General features: G+C 41.1%; 1 protein-coding gene across 20 annotated transcripts in view; it reads left to right on the top strand.

Moving 5' to 3' along the window:
* The window catches only part of NRXN1 (neurexin 1), a 1901072-nt gene that overhangs the window by 1827889 nt on the left and 56104 nt on the right, over positions 1-17079 (top strand). For 2 of the 20 annotated variants that reach the window (XM_073672122.1, XM_073672120.1), the window contains exon 1: positions 1419-1640. The exons of the other annotated variants lie outside the window; for them this stretch is intronic. In XM_073672122.1, coding sequence (XP_073528223.1) covers positions 1608-1640 — 33 coding nt within the window. In that variant the 5' untranslated portion in view covers positions 1419-1607. Of the gene's footprint in view, positions 1-1418; positions 1641-17079 lie in introns of those variants that run through there. 20 annotated transcript variants of the gene reach the window in all.

Below are 17079 nucleotides of genomic sequence, written 5' to 3'. Positions count from 1 at the left end.
AGGCTCCTGTCCTACAATGCTCACAGGCTCCTGTTCTATAATGGTCACAGGCTCCTGTCCTATAATGCTCACAGGTTTCTGTCCTATAATACTCACAGGCTCCTGTTCTATAATGCTCACAGGCTCCTGTCCTATAATGCTCACAGGCTCCTGTCCTATAATGCTCACAGGCTCCTGTCCTATAATGCTCAGACTCCGTTCCTATAATGGTCACAGGCTCCTTTCCTATAATGCTCACAGGCTACTGTCCTACAATACTCATGGGCTCCTGCCCTATAATGCTCACAAGCTCCTGTCCTATAATGCTCACAGGCCCCTGTCCTACAATGCTCACATGCTTCTGTCCTATAATAATCACAGGCTCCTGTCCTGTAATGCTCACAGGCTCCTGTCCTATAGTGCTCATGGTCTCCTGTCCTATAATGCTCATAGGTTCCTGTCCTATAAACATTCTAGGACAAGTTTGTATCCAGACGGTTGTCATTTTTTGTGTGCTACACTGATTACCTCCATGAAAAATACAAATGTGATTAATGGTATTTAGGAATTTATTTTTAAAAGACTTTTCCTTTATTCATTTATTTTTTTCTATGTCTGGAGAAATCCATTAGGACAAGTTTTATTTGGGCCAAGTGACACATAGCACATGGCCCCTCCGTGAGCACACAGAGTTGCACAATTTGTGGTCTTGACCTGCCCCACAATTCTCACAGTCGGAAGAACGCGACTTACTACTCTAAATATAAGCCCACTTATTAGACACACATCATTACAATATTATTGTTATGTTTCAGCAGACGGTTTCTTTAAACGTCCCCGAAAAACAGCAATTAGGTACGGTATGTGTAAGCGGCCAAACAATCAATCTTTGCTTAAAAACAGAATATTAATGTATTGAATTAATGTTGTGTAATTGTTATACAGAGATGTCTTTTGAAATTACATGACTTAGAAAAATTAGCATCCATTAACCTGGGAATACATTTATAATTGCACTTAGGTACATTGGAGGCAACGGCGTGAAGTGATCAGTATGTTAATTGTCGAGCTTTGGGCTGCAAATTCCAAATGAGATGAAAGAGTAGAAATAATCAGCGTCCCACTGTAAAAAAAAATTAAAACTTTAAATAACAATAAAGAAAAGGCTGCAATTTATTATGTATTCGGAGACCTGTTATTTAGGTGGCAACCGGTGGTAGCTTAATGGCTTCCGTCCAAGTTTAATCACACGAGCAGGCGCTGTGCATGGAGGAGCACGGAGAACGCTGCCAGGATTGTGTAGCTCAGCCCATGACTGCTGGGAGCTGTACTTCTCCCCTGCTCAGCAAACTGCAGCATCGCTTCTTGTAGCAAAGTGTCAGCCATTGGCTTCTCCCTGACACGTGACGGATGAAGCCTTTTTTGTGTGTGTCTTTTTCCTCGCCAATCTGTGTGCGGGGCACTGATAGGCCAAGCTGATGCGCAGGCAATTTATCATCTTGATCTCCCACTGAGTCAGGGAGCTCTTCTGTCACCAGTATTGATTTCAGAGGATGGACTAAATTTCCTAGGATTTCCATTAAGAATTAAGAAAAAAAGCAATAAGCACGCAGGGTAGCCAGGCAGACATGGATATGAGATGGCACTGTGAAACCTTCCAGGTAGCTACTTCTATCACAGGCTGATCACTGCAGCATGGAGGGTGTTAACATTCGCTTTACAAGTAAAACAGAATGTAAAGGGGGTGGGAGAAATTAGTTCACCGAATTGCACAAATGTTATTTTTATCTTTTTTTTTCTGTGTGTTTTTATTATTTCCTTACGCGGAGAGATTGCATGAGATTAATATTAAAGGCACATGTTTGCATGTTCCGTCTTAAAGGATGTTGCAAATGTTTTATATCTGTCTCGTGGAATTTCTTTTTTCTTCTCCCTCGTCTTTGTCTTGGCAGCATGAGAGTCGTTATGTTAAGGGTTTTCCAGCATGTCGGCTACAACCCTGTACAGTAAATGACAGCACCAGTGAAAACACGATCTAACGCTGCTCCGAGCGCGTGATAGACAGCCTGCAATGATAATCTAATTATTTTGGGAAAGAAAAAAAAATGACTTAATCCTTGACCGCGACAGCTTTTTTTTTTTTTTCTCCCGTGCTTTTTTTTTTTTTTGTTCTCCTTCGCTGTGATTGTTGAGTCTAGTGCATGCAGATATAATACATACGGAAAATGCTAATAAAAAAATGTAGCATGCAAAACCAAAAAAAAATGCCTTTTTTATATGAACTATAATTATACTAATCTTATTGATGATTTTTTAGATATTTTTTAAATACTTGATATATAGATTATTAAAATAACTGTTTGTTTTGCAATAATGTCGTTTAAAAATAAAAAAAATAATTTTAGGATTGCTAATTTTAAGCAAGGTTTTTCTTTATTTCTTAACGCTGGTATCTACCTAATGCATGTGTTGTTATATAAGCAGCACCTCATTTTTTATTCTGACCTACTTTTCGAAAGATTTTTGAAAGATAGGAACAGTTAAATAAAAGTAATTAAGAAAAAATAAACCCAGACGTATAAAGCTAGATTTATTCTGTTGGATGACTTAGTGTACTTTGATTTTTTAATGATGTAAATTGTATATTCATAAAAAAAAAAAAAAACAGAATGCGTAGAGAATTGAAATAGCGATAATATGTCCCTCATGATAACAATGGAAGCATTATCTAGTTCACATACGTGAGCATAAGGCAGGAAAAATTGCAGAACAAATTGTGTAAATGGACTTTGATGTATAAACCATGAGCTGCACTGGAGTTATGTATAGTTTTCCTTGACATTCTTATGAAAAGGTTATGCATGGAATTGAATTTAAAATATGTGAATAACGTGGGCGATTGTGTCGTTATTGAAGAGAAAAATAACGTTTTAGAGGTTGTTTTTATTTTTAGTTTTTTGTTTTGTTATATCATTGAATTTCATAATTTCATCTTTTTTACCAAAATATTAGTGTGTTAGTATATTGTTTTCGTCAATAATATTGTTTTCCATTTCTTCTATACCCCCCAAGATTTATTATATTTATTTGTTTCTAAGGGTAGGTCTAGTGAGACCTCTGGGTTAGTCTAATTTAGCTAACCTTGCACTTACCAATTGTGGAGAGTAGAGGAGGCCAACCATTTCGGCGAGCTCCGAAGGAAAGAGATAGATGATCCTCACTTTTGAGATGACAGTCTATACCTCTTAATTGGAAATTTTCACCATTTCTGGTCAGTGTATATGGGTAATGTCAGTAGGAAAAATAATTCCCAATGAAGACCAAAATATAATAATGTAATATTACGTTTAGCCATTTGTGCCACTATAAGATCGAGACTCTATTGGGTCTTGTTTGAATTCTAGACATCATTTCTCAGATATATGATTTCACATGTTGTACACGTCTTGTGTAAGTGAAAATATATTTTATGTGTGGACATAAAGGGTTAGCCTAGAAACTAGAATAACTACAAATGATAACAGCATTATACAAAAATCCACTTGCATTGTCCCATATATTAAATTTTCTATTGGCAACCATTACACAATAATGATCTATTCATGAATCTCTGAAAAAAATCTGATGACTGCTTTCTAGGCTTATTTTATGTGAAAAATGAATTGACAGTCCTGATGACCCCAGTCTTTCCCATAATTAGTTGTAGGGCGCCTAAGCTTATAATACAGACATTCTTCCATACACAAAGGAACCTGCTCAGGAATGACATTGAGAAACGCTCTCTATAGAATACATGTCACAACCCAAGTAATATGTTTAGGTGATGTGTGTGATATTGCCAAGGAAAAGAAAATATGTGGACATCCATCATAGAAATTTAAAGCTGGGTATATGGATTTGGTAGAAGGTATCATTCAGTAGGGTCCCCCGCTCCTCTATAAGCCAGAATTGGTTGCATGGGCTGCCATTAGGACAGCACAGGTGCTTGCTGCAATAATTGTGATTACTAACCTTCCTAAACCCAATATTGCCATTTCCGTGTGTGGTTGTACCATTACTCCCCAGCAGCACACCCACTGCTTTGGAGTTATATTTCACTCAGATCTTTCCTTCTCTCCCCACATCTGATCACTCACTCGCTCATTTCACCTACACCTCAAAAACATCTCTAGAATTCAACCTTTTCTTACTTTTGACGCTGCAAAACCTCTTACTGTTGCTCTTATTCATTCTCGTCTGGGCTATTGAACTCTCTACTAATCGGTCTCCCTCTTACCAAACTCTCCCCTCTCCAATCCTTCCTGAATGCAGCCGCCAGGTTCATACTCCTTTCCAACCGCTACACTGATGCCTCCACCTTGTGCCAGTCGTTGCACTGGTTCCCCTTCCACTATAGAGTTCAATATAAACTTATCACTCTCACCCACAAAGCTCTCCACAGTTGTGCACCATACTACATCTCCTTCCTTATCTTTGCCTACCACCCTACCCATGCCCTCCATTTTGCTAATTATATAAGACTAAGGGTACGCTCACACTGACGATGATTCTTTCTTGCTAGAGAATCAGGCCAATTATGCTAATGACACTTGGCTCAAACTCTGTCAGAGTTTGAGCCGAGTGTCATATGAGTGTGATCCGATTCTCTCGCATGAGAGAATCGCAGCACAGGTGCGGAAAAGACCGAGAACTTAATTTTTCCATCTTCTCCATTGTCTGTGTGCGCGTACATCAAACTGCACTCGGATAACATCCGAATGCAGTCCGATATATCCCATGCACCCTTAGACTTGTATCCGAATATCAGAGCCACACGTAGTATGCTGCAATTGGCATGAGAAAATAATCGCAGATCTGCACTGCCCCATTGTACAACATTGGGCCAAGTGCTGTCCGAAAAAACATCGGATAACACTCGGCTGTGTTATACACCAGTGTGAACGAACCCTAACTATCTCAATAATCTGAACCTCCACTCCCATCTCCAAGACTTCTTGCGAGCTGCACCAATTCTTTGGAATGTGCTACCCCGAGCAATTCGATTAATTCCCAATACCCACAATTTTAAGCGTGTCCTAAAACGCATTTCTTTAGGATGGCTTATCGCCTCATCTCACTTATTTAACTATTAATGTTTTGCCCTTCCAAAATTTTCCTCCAAAGCTGGTCCCTCGTAGCATCTGTTCACACACCCTCCATGCACTTCATAGTACTTTGTATCTGTACTTAGTCAGATACTGACTGGTCACCGGATCATGCAGAGTTATGTGAATACTCTATTATATTGATGGCTGGACCATACTTAATAAGCTCTTTTTATCATTTATCTTTCGTGTCTCCCCTATTTCCTCATAGATTGGAAGCTTGTGAGCAGGGCCCGCACTATTCTTGGTATCTATTGAATTACCCTGTTATGTCTTTAATGTCTGTAGTTTACATGTCCCCACTTCATTGTAAAGCGCTGCGGAATATGTTGGCGCAATAGAAATAAAATTATTATTTTAATTATTGCTGTCAGGAGCACAAATAAAGAAGGGTCTAAACCTATCTGTAGGTTACAACCCACTTTTTTTCACTGCATGAGAAATGAAAAGTTTAGCATATAAAATGAAAAAGGTTCTAGTTAATAGATGAGGTGCAAATATGGTTTTTGCCATAGTGCGTTATTAGATATGACCCAATATTCAATTCCTTTTCTTTCCCACTGGACATATTATCCACAAATATTTTTTTTCATTTCTATATTCTCCTTCATTGCAAAACATGTGACTCATTGTGCTTGCTAATAGGTAAAACTTCCTTCTTCAGGAGCCCAATAAATGTATGCAATAGGACATACAATGTTAATGGGGATAATAAGGAGGGACTGTGGCCATTTGCCGGGATACGGAAGAATATTTTTTAAGATGCCTTTTTGGGTAGCCATTAAAATTGAGCTGCTATTATTCTGATAGACTCAGCCAGTCCATGTAGTACAAAGCCTGCAATTTATTTGAATAGTCAGTGTATGAATACCCTTATGCAAGAAGAACATGATTTTCTTGGTTGCATGTTAACCATTACAGTAATTAAAATTTAAAGAAATGAAGGGATAAAGTCATATGTCATCTTGTTCTTTAATATAGTTCTTTGACTTTACTAGTGAGTGCATGGTTCCCAGAGATACGTTTTACTTGATTTACTTACTACCCTTCAGGCTTCTCTTACAAGGCTCAGTGTCAACCATAACTCCCCCTGCTTAGTCCCAAATGGTTCCCAACCATGTCACAAGTAAAAAGAAATACAGCAATTTTTCTGATGACAAGTCTCCTTTAAAACAACAAATCCCTAGATTCAATGTATGCTATATTAAGAATGGAATAAACACAGCTCTATTCTTATAGTGCTTCCCCTTGAACCGAGGTGCAAAGTCACTAAGAAGTAGGCCACCATCACTACACTAATGACATGTTTAGCTACATTATGGTAGAATGGCTCAAATTCAGAGTATCTAAATCTTTGTAAATCTACATTTGTCATGGCAGTAACTCACATGCCTACTCGGCGCCGCCCTACTCACCGCGCGGCTTCTCTTCGTGTCAGGTCGTCTCGCTGAGTTTGCCTTTTGCAGCACTCCTCAGCACTGCTGCATCTGCATGTGGTTTCCATTTGGCTTTAGTGGGACATGGCCGGTCTGTGCAGGAATTTAACCCCGCTGTATCCTGCAGAGATTAGGTTCCCTTGTTTATTCTGTGCCAGCAAGGGCTATATTAGACAGCTCCTCCCACCATTCTTTGCCAGAGCGTTGGTTCCTAGCCTGCTAGCTGTTAGAACCCTCCTGTTTGTTTTTTACATCTTGTGTTTTGCGGTCACGTGACCATCTGCCTTTATATTCCAGCTCCACCCTTTTGGCTGTGCTAGACTTCAGTGTTTGACTGTTTCTCTAGCCAGGTGCTTTGGTGCCTTTCTCTGTCAGTTCGCTTGGTCCTTCTGGGACTTTTCACTCCAACCTAATGATCTGTGTTTAAAGTCTGTAGAAGAATTTTTTTCTGCTATGGGGCTATTATATGATGATCCTGATAGAATCTCATCTGCTGAGGCAGAACTCAGGCGTTTGAATCAGGGGTCAGGTGATTTTGAAAATTATTGCACACATTTCAGGAGATGGGCTTCAGAAGTCAAATGGAATGATCCTGCGCTGAAATGTTTATTTCTTGCTGGTCTGAGTGAAAGGGTTAAGGATCTGCTAATTGCATTCCCCGCACCTGAGACTCTGCAGGATGCCATGCAATTAGCTGTTGCTGTGGACAGGAGACTGAGGTCCAGGGTGAATGAGGTAAAGACTCCTGTAATGTCAGGTCCTAGTCCCTAGAAAATCTGCTCTGATGGCGGAGAACCGATGGAGGTTTGGGCGATGTCACTCCGCTCTCAGGAAAGAGACAGGAGGTTCGCTGAGGGATTGTGTCTTTATTGTGGTAAAGCTGACCATTTGATTAAGTATTGTGAGCTTTGTTTAAGTAAAGAAAAAAAAGAAGTCAGTTACGCCCGTATAGCTAGTTTACGCTCTGCAGGAGTATTTCTTTCTGGGAGTACTACTTTGCAGGAAAATTTGATTGAATTTCAGGTATTTATGGATTGTAGTTCAACACTTAATCTGATTGATAAAGGGTTTTTAGAAAACCTTAAATTAAAATCCAAACCTTTGTCATCACCTATTTCTGTGATTGCAATTGATAACACTCCCTTGAAATGTATTACTCACGAGGTTGCTGCATTTCCCCTCACTATCAATGGAGTTCACCAAGAAATTTTGGACTTGGTTGTATTAGATAATTTACCCTCTCCGGTCGTTTTAGGTTTGCCTTGGTTAAAACTGCAAAATCCTTTGTTGGACTGGTCTACCAATGTGATTAAGTCTTGGAGTCCGAAGTGCTATGATAAATGTTGTAATGGTCGCATTGCGGCTGTGGAAAAAGGGGAATTGCCTGTACCTATTCAAGATTTTTGGAGGGTTTTTTCAGAGGAGGAGTCGCAAGTTTTACCTCCTCATAGGGATAATGATTGCGCCATTGAGTTTGTTCCTGGAGCTACTCTTCCCAAGAGTCGCTTGTTTAATCTGACTGTTCCTGAAAGAAAGGCCTTGGAGGAGTACATACAGACTAGCCTGGCTGCTGGTCACATTAGACCTTCTAAGTCGCTTTTGGCAGTTGGATTTTTCTTTGTTAAAAAAAAGGACGGGGGTTTACGTCCATGTCTGGATTTTTGTGAAATTAATGAGATTACCATACGCAATTCCTACCCATTGCCGTTAATTCCTGACTTGTTTAACCAGTTGGTGGGGGCCAAGTGGTTCTCTAAAATTGATCTCTGGGGGGCATACAATTTGTTATGAGTGAAGGAGGGTGATGAATGGAAAACTGCTTTTAACACTCCGCTAGGTCATTTTGAGAATCTGGTGATGCCTTTTGGTCTTATCAATGCACCTACATTTTTCAGAACCTTATTAATGACATCCTGAGACCTTTGATTGGTAAGAATGTGGTTGTGTATTTGGATGACATTTTGATTTATTCACCAGATTTAGAGTCCCATTGGCAGAGTGTACTTGAAGTTTTGCAGTTATTGAGTGATAATTAACTCTTTGCTAAGCTGGAGAAATGTCAGTTCGCTGTGCAGAAAACTAGTTTTTTTGGCTACATTGCCTCCAGTGAGGGCTTTGAGATGGACCCAGTGAAGGTCCAGGCTGTGCAGGAATGGCCTAGGCCTATTGGTTTGAAATCTATACAGAGATTTTTGGGTTTTGCCAATTGTTACAAGAAATTCATTAAGAATTTTTCTATAATTGTTAAGCCTCTTACTGATCTCACCAGGAAAAATGCGAATACGGCCCAGTGGACTACTGAGGCCAATGAAGCGTTTGAGTATCTCAAAGAGAGGTTCAGTTCAGCCCCTATCCTTATGCAGCCTGATGAGACCAAGCCTTTTTTGGTCAAGGTCGATGCTTCATCGGTGGGGGTCGGAGCAGTTTTGCCTCAGGAGAACAAGGATGGAGTACAGCCTTGTACCTTCTTTTCTAAAAAAAATTCAGAAACCGAACTGAATTATGATGTTGGAAATCAGGAGTTGCTGGCTATTAAACTCGCATTTGAACATTGGCATCATTTTTTGGAAGGCGCTAGATTTCCTATTCAGGTTTTCACAGATCATAAGAATTTGATCTATCTGGATGCTGCCAAGCACTTGAATGCCCGTCAAGCTAGGTGGGGACTTTTTTTTCTCGGTTTCATTTTTCTGTTACCTATATCCCTGGTACTAAGAATGTTAAAGCCGATGCTTTATCTCACAGCTTCTCTCCTACGGTTGGTACCGAGGAGGAGGAGAGCATTTTACAGAAAGGAGTTGTGGTGGTGGCATTGGACTCCGTTTTGGAGAATGGGATTCTGAAATCTCAAGATGAGGCTGCATCTAACACTCCCCATGGGAGGTTGTTCGTGCCTAGAGCCTTTAGTAGAGATTTGTTTGTGGAGTGTCATGTATCTTGGTTGGAAGGTCATCCAGGAATTTCTGAGAGTAAGAGACTTATCAGTCACAGTTTTTGGTGGCCTGGATGGCAGAAGGAAGTCATCAAGTGGGTGCGTCAATGTACTGTGTGTGCTAGGTCAAAGGCTTCACATACTCCTGCTGTGGGGTTGCTTTGCCTTCTGGAGGTTCCTAGTGCGCCTTGGACGCATCTCACAATGGATTTTATTTCTGATCTTCCTGTGTCCGAGGGTTTTACTGTCATCTGGGTGGTCGTGGACCATTTTAGTAAGATGTGTCATTTGGTTCCATTCATTAAGTTTCCCTGCGCCAAGACACTCGCTAAGGCGTTTGTTAAAGAGATTGTCAAGCTCCATGGCGTTCCCACGGATATTGTTTCTGATAGAGGACCTCAGTTTGTGGCTCGCTTTTGGCGTGCTTTTTTTGACAGGTTGGGAGTCCATTTGTCATTTTCGGCTGGCTATCATCCTGAGTCTAATGAACAGACTGAAAGAAAGAACCAGGATGTTGAACAGTTTTTGCGTTGTTTTGTGGCGGACAATCAAGAGGTGTGGTCTGAGTTTCTGCCTCTCGCAGAATTTGGTCTTAACAATCATACATCCTCCTCTGCTGGGTGTTCTCCTTTTTTTTGTTGTACTGGGAGACATCCGTCTTTTGGTTCTTTCTCCAAATTGGGTCGGCGGTGCCGGAGGAGGAGAATTTTTCCGGTGATTTGGAGAGAGTTTGGACTAATGTATGTTGCAACCTTCAAGAAGTCCAAGAAGTATTTTGACAGGAAACGTAAGGAAGTTTTGTTTACTGTGGGTGACATGGTTTGGTTGTCCTCAAAGAACCTGCAGTTGAGGATTCCCTCTAAAAACTGGGTCCTAAGTTTGTGGGTCCATTTAAAGTGCTTCAGGTTGTTAACCCGTCTGCAGTTAGGTTGGATGTCCCTACTTCCTGGAAGATTAATCCTGTGTTTCATGTTTCCTTGTTTAAAAAGGCTGATGTATCAGATAGGGACGCCACTATCACAGTTCCTCCTGTTGTGGAAGACGGCAAGTATGAAATTTCTCGTATCTTGAATTCTAGATGGCATAGAGGGAGATTACAGTATCTTGTCTCCTGGAAGGGTTTCGGTCCCAAAGACAACCCCTGGGTAAGGACGGATGATGTCTCTGCTCCTAGGCTTGTTAAATCTTTCCACAAGAGGTTTCCAGATAGGCCTGGGCCTAGAGGATCCGGAGGATCCCCATAAAAGAGGGGGTGCTGTTAGAACCCTCCTGTTTGTTTTTTCCATCTTGTGTTTTGCGGTCACATGACCATCTGCCTTTATATTCCAGCTCCGCCATTTTGGCTGTGCTGGACTTCAGTGTTTGACTGTTTCTCTAGCCAGGTGCTTCGGTGCCTTTCTCTGTCAGTTCGCTTGGTCCTTCTGGGACTTCTAGTACCTTTTTGTCAGTTTGTCTTTTTGTGTTCTGCAACAACTTCTCTGTTTAGGAGGTGTCCCATTTTTGTCCCAGTCCTTAGTTCTTTTAGGGACCTCTCCCCTTATGCTATAGGTCTTCGTTCAGACTAGCCTAGGACTAAGGCGGGTCTGTTCGCTAGGAACAGTCAGCCCGCTACATCATAGGGATTCAGCTTAGTCTTACTGTAGGGACAGCTTTCCCCTATCGTTCCTTAGTACTTGTTGCAGATCATAACATTAGCACCTTGTTTATCTCTGTATTCTGTCTCCTGTTTAGTGTTGAGCCACCCCCATAGTGTCCGGGTTCGGTTCGGTTCGTCGAACACCGGGATGTTCGAGGAACTGTTCGTCGAACTGTTCGTCGAACACCTTAGAACAACGTCGAACACCGTTAAAACCAATGGCAGGCAAACAAAAACACATAGAAACACATAGAAAACACCTGCAAAGGTGTCCAAAAGCTGACAAACTGCTCAGAAGACACTCTCTTTAAAAAAGCCGGCCGGCAAATTCAGCAGCGGCATACACCAGTACCCGACAATTTAGACAAGAAGGAATAGAGCATCACACATAGATTAGATAGATAGAAACATGTCAGTCACATATATAAGAAGTACAGTGACAGTGTTGGTTACTGCACTTGTCATTTAGTGTAAAGGATTTAGTAAAAAAAATATTAGTGTTTTCATGTACCGTCTCTTTAAAAAAGCCGGGCGGCAATTCAGCAGCGGTACCCGACAATTTAGAACAGAAAGAATAGAGCTTCACACATAGATTAGATAGATAGAAACATGTCAGTCACATTTATAATAAGTACAGCGACAGTGTTGGTTACTGCACTTGTCATTTAGTGTAAAGGATTTAGTAAAAAAAATAATAGTGTTTTCATGCACCGTCTCTTTAAAAAAGCCGGCCGACAATTCAGAATCAGTACCCGACAATTTAGAACAGAAAAAATAGAGCTTCACACATAGATTAGATAGATAGAAACATGTCAGTCACATTTATAATAAGTACAGCGACAGTGTTGGTTACTGTACTTGTCATTTAGTGTTAAAATAAAGGATTTATTAAAATAAAAATTGGCGTGGGGTTCCCCGTAATTTTAGGCTCTAGCGGAGGTTAAGCAGACGGCTGGGGCAGATGTTTGAAGCCTGGGAAGGGGGTAATACCCACGGAGCTTCCCAGGCTACTAATATCAGCCCCCAGCTGAATACTTAGCCTTTACTAGCTATTAAAATGGGGGACCCCCCCAAAAAAAATGACGTGGGGTCCCCCCTATTTTAATAGCTAGCAAAGGCTAGGCAGACAGCTGGGGGCTGATATTAATAGCTCAGGAAGGGTGCCATGAATATTGGCCCCCTCCCAGGCTAGAAACACCAGCCGTCAGCCGCCCCAGAAATGGCGCATCCATAGGATGCGCCAATTCTGGCACTTAGCCTCGCTCTTCCCACTGCCCTGTAGCGGTGGCAGTGGGGTAATAGGGTTGGGGTTGATGTCAGCTTATAACGCCTGCTGACATCAAGCCCAGGTTAGTAATGGAGAGGCGTCTATAAGACACCCCCATTACTAACCCCATAGTAAAAGTTAAAAAAAACACAAACACCCAGAATAAAGTCCTTTAATTGAAATAAACACACAATTCTTTATTGTTCTAAATTAAACCATACTTACCATCACGCCCATTCCAGCTGAAGCCAACGATCTCCTGTAATAAAAATAAAATAATAAACCAACATCATCCTTACCTTTCGATGGTTCCCAGGACAGCTCCAGCTCTGCTACATCGAGATGACAGGCTGGACCGCAGCAGAAAGCTGCCATCCAGCCTGTCATCCCGCGGACACTGAGAAGCGCAGGCATGCTTGCGCTCCTCAGTGTCTCGCTGTGACGGCATCCAGATGAGCCGAGCTCATGTCCAATGAACTCAGCTCACCTCATGCATGTCACTGACAGCGTGGGAAAATTCTCCTGCACTCAGCGCTTCAGCGTGGTAGAATTCTCACGCTGAAGCGCTGAGTGCAGGAGAATTCTCCCACGCTGTCAGTGACGTGCATGAGGTGAGCAGAGATCATTGGACAAGAACTCACCTCATGCACGTCACTGACAGCGTGGGAAAATTCTCACGCTGAAGCGCTGTCAGTGACGTGCATGAGGTGAGTTCATGTCCAATAATCTCTGCTCACCTCATGCACGTCACTTACAGCGTGGGAGAATTCTCCTGCACTCAGCATTTCAGCGTGAGAATTTTCCCACGCTGTCAGTGACGTACATGAGGTGTGCCGAGTTCATTGGACATGACCTCGGCTCATCTTTATGCCGTCTCAGCGAGACACTGAGGAGCGCAAGCATGCCTGCGCTTCTCAGTATCTGCGGGATGACAGGCTGGATGGCAGCGTTCTGCTGCGGTCCAGCCTGTCATCTCGATGTAGCAGAGCTGGAGCCGTCCTGGGAACCATGGAAAGGTAAGGATGATGTTGGTTTATTATTTTTCTTTTATTGCAGGAGATCGTTGGCTTCAGCTGGAATGGGTGTGATGGTAAGTATTGTTTAATTTAGAACAATAAAGAATTGTGTGTTTATTTCAATTAAAGGACTTTATTCTGGGTGTTGTGTTTTTTTTAAATACTTTACTAGAAATTCATGGCGGTCATGTCTAATACTGGCGTGACCCCATGAATTTTGGGCTTAGGGCCAGCTGATAATACCAAGCTGTCCCTAACCCCTTTATTACCCAGAGAGCCACCGCACCAGGGCCCTGGATGAGTTGGGTACAGCACCAGAAGATGGCGCTTCTATGAACGCGCCATTTTCCGGGGTGGCTGCGGACTGCAATTTGCAGCGGGGGGGGCCAGAAAGCTTGGGCCTCCCTGCGCTGCAGATTCCAGCCCCCAGCTGCCTAGTTGTACCGGGCTGGACACAAAAATAGGGCGAAGCCCCACGTATTTTTTTTTTAATTATTTCATGAAATTCATGAAATAATTAAGAAAAAAAGGCCTTCCCTATATTGTTGTGTCCGGCCAGGTACAAATAGGCAGCTGGTGGTTGGGGGCAGCCCGTTCCTGCCTGCTGTACCTGGCTGGACACAAATATAGTGCGAAGCCCCACTTCAATTTTTTTTTATTATTTCATGAAATTCATGAAATAATTAAGAAAAAAAGGCCTTCCCTATATTGTTGTGTCCGGCCAGGTACAAATAGGCAGCTGGTGGTTGGGGGCAGCCCGTTCCTGCCTGCTGTACCTGGCTGGACACAAATATAGTGCGAAGCCCCACTTCAATTTTTTTTTATTATTTCATGAAATTCATGAAATAATTAAGAAAAAAAGGCCTTCCCTATATTGTTGTGTCCGGAGAGGTACAAATAGGCAGCTGGTGGTTGGGGGCAGCCCGTTCCTGCCTGCTGTACCTGGCTGGACACAAATATAGTGCGAAGCCCCACTTCAATTTTTTTAAATTATTTCAGGAAATTCATGAAATAATTTTAAAAAAATTGACGTAATCTCTGACTGTCAGATGAGAGCCAAAAGAGATACTTCCTACCTCCTGGCATCAATAGCTCTTCGTGCCATCATTGCAATGTGATGCACATGTGACATTGCTCTAGGCTGGCAAATCAAAAGAAAAGCCGCGGATGCCGGGAAATAGAAGGAAGTTTTAAGGGCTTGAGTCTGATGACCAGATAATCGCAACTTGGTCATTGGACCAAGTTCTGTGAATTGATTTGCACCAATTCTAGTGTGAACACAAAATTAGTATAGTGACAGGTTTAGAAATATAAACAACGGTACAATAAAGCTAAAGGAGTGAAAGGTTCTCATGGGTTTCTCACAGTAGTAATTTTAGGCAAGAAAATGTTTTGAGCATAGTGGTCTTCAATAGGTTTATTAAAGATAGATGGGCCAGATAAATATTTGCTCCCATGGCCCCATAGTCATTACCTAATTGAATCTAGTTTCATTAGTCTACCAGTTAGAGGTGTAACTATGGCGGGTGCCGAAGTACTTACGCAGTCTCACCAGGACTGGACTTTGTTGCATGAAGATGACCAGTGGACCTTTGGCCACATAAGACAGCTGTACTATAAATGATACTTTATAGGTGAGGAGATATGTCAGAGTTTTCCAAAGGGGCCAAATAACTTCAAGTTATACCTTAGCTCACAATATTAGCATTTGCTGAAAAGAGAGTACCCTGGTGTTGGATCATGCCATCAAACCTTCATTCGCAAGACAAGACTGGCTGGAGCTTTTAATCCTTTACCCTTATTAGGACAGATGGGTTCAATTAATATTAAGTTGCTTTCCTTTTTCTGTGTGGGTCTTCACAGGATTAGAAAAATGTTGGTGCCCTTTTACAGAAACAACACCTGTCCATCCTGTAGGTCTAATATTAAAGCTTAATTCTTAAAATGAATGGGGATGAGCTGCAACACCATAAACAATCTGTTCATGGGTGTGGTGCTGTTTTTGTAGAAACCAATCATGTGTCCAAACCTTTGCAACCCCTTCAACCTTTTCTTACCATGAAAAATGTCAATCTGGAGCTGGTCACAGCAGGAACCATCGATGGTTTTAAAAAAAAAAAGCATAGACAGTTTCTTAGAAAAAAAATACATAAATAAATAAATGCAAAAAATGTATGTTCTGATTAATGACCCAGCTTATCGACACTCAGGATCAGGCTCATGCCTTAATGCTTGTACATATGCCACTTTCCTTTATGCAATATCCTCGTAGATCTCTTGGTTGAAGTTGATGGACAAAGTTCTTTTTTCAATTGTACTAACTATGCAATGTTAAATGGAAAAAAGTGTGGCTCCCCAACTATCCTAGATCCCATAGCTAACATTGGATGCTGTCTTGATAGCAGGTATATCTTTGCTTTATATATTTCCATTCAAATTGACTACCTGCAGCAGTTCTTTCACAGAGAGTCACTTCTTTTGAGTTGGCTTTCAAGTCACATACACCATATTTGTCTTTTGCCTAAATAACCAACACGTCAGCAGAATAGCTATGACCTGTTATCTTCATGATAGCTGTAAACTTGTAAGTGGCTCCATTAAGCCAAAAAAAAAACTAAAATGGACTGTGTACAGCATTCTATCTAGAAGTCTCATATTGATAAATATCTAGTTGTAAGACCCAGACATTGTGGAAAATGAAATTCTCATTGACCTTGCATGATTGAGAAGATATATCAGAGTTTCAGATGTAATTATGGATTCTTTCCAAGGGCGAGCCTGAGGCTTGATGCTATCAATAGTAGATTTTCTGTACACCTGCAGAAAAAAAGCAAACCTTTGGGAAAGTGAGAAAATTACACTGATATCATAGATTTTTATCATACAGAACTAGGCCATAGCAATAGCTTGGAACCAACAATTTTCAATCAATAACAAGACTGAAAATTACAAATGAGGATTTTTTTGGGGGGTCTTTTTCTGTGGTGAACTCAGACATCATCTGTTAATACAGCAGAATTGGGATGACCTGAATCTTTTTCTAAACTCTGATTGGACTGATGCTCTGTTTTTAAAAGTTTAGATTCCGTTTACGGAAGAAGTAAAGTTCTTAACCTAAAGTTTATTTACCCATCGTTCCATTGCTGATAGTAATGTCGGTATCTTCATTGTATTGGTTCATATGTATTTTTTTACTGTAATTGCCATTAGAAAAAAAAACAAATGCTTGAATGAGTAATATGGTTAATTAAAATCTATTTTAAATACCTAATATATAACATTTACTTTCATAGAAGTGGGGGGGATATCATTATTCAGGACCCTCATCATTTACCAAGAGTGGTAACAGCATAGAGATTCTCCTGGATTGGAGGACCCAACAAATAAAGGTCTAATACTTCATTTCTCCTGTAAGGGTGCTGTTGCAGAACTGGACACTTGCTGTCTAGGTTCCCAAGCATTACAGTTGAGCATTGGGGATCCCAGCAGTGATACAGTACATCCGAATAGGGATTCCTTCTAAACAAAAGATCTCTGCATTATTCTTTTTGATGCTACTTTTTATAAATTACTTCTGAATACTTTTAAATAAAACCTTGCATACATAGATAGTTGCTTTTTATAATTTTCCCTACCCATAATGATGACATAAAATTATGAAATATTCCC

This window comes from Phyllobates terribilis, unplaced genomic scaffold (assembly GCF_046119375.1).
Source record: "Phyllobates terribilis strain yellow unplaced genomic scaffold, ASM4611937v1 Scaffold_3__8_contigs__length_932513732, whole genome shotgun sequence".
Taxonomy (NCBI): Eukaryota; Metazoa; Chordata; class Amphibia; order Anura; family Dendrobatidae; genus Phyllobates; species Phyllobates terribilis.
This window is presented reverse-complemented; position numbering and strand designations above follow the sequence as displayed.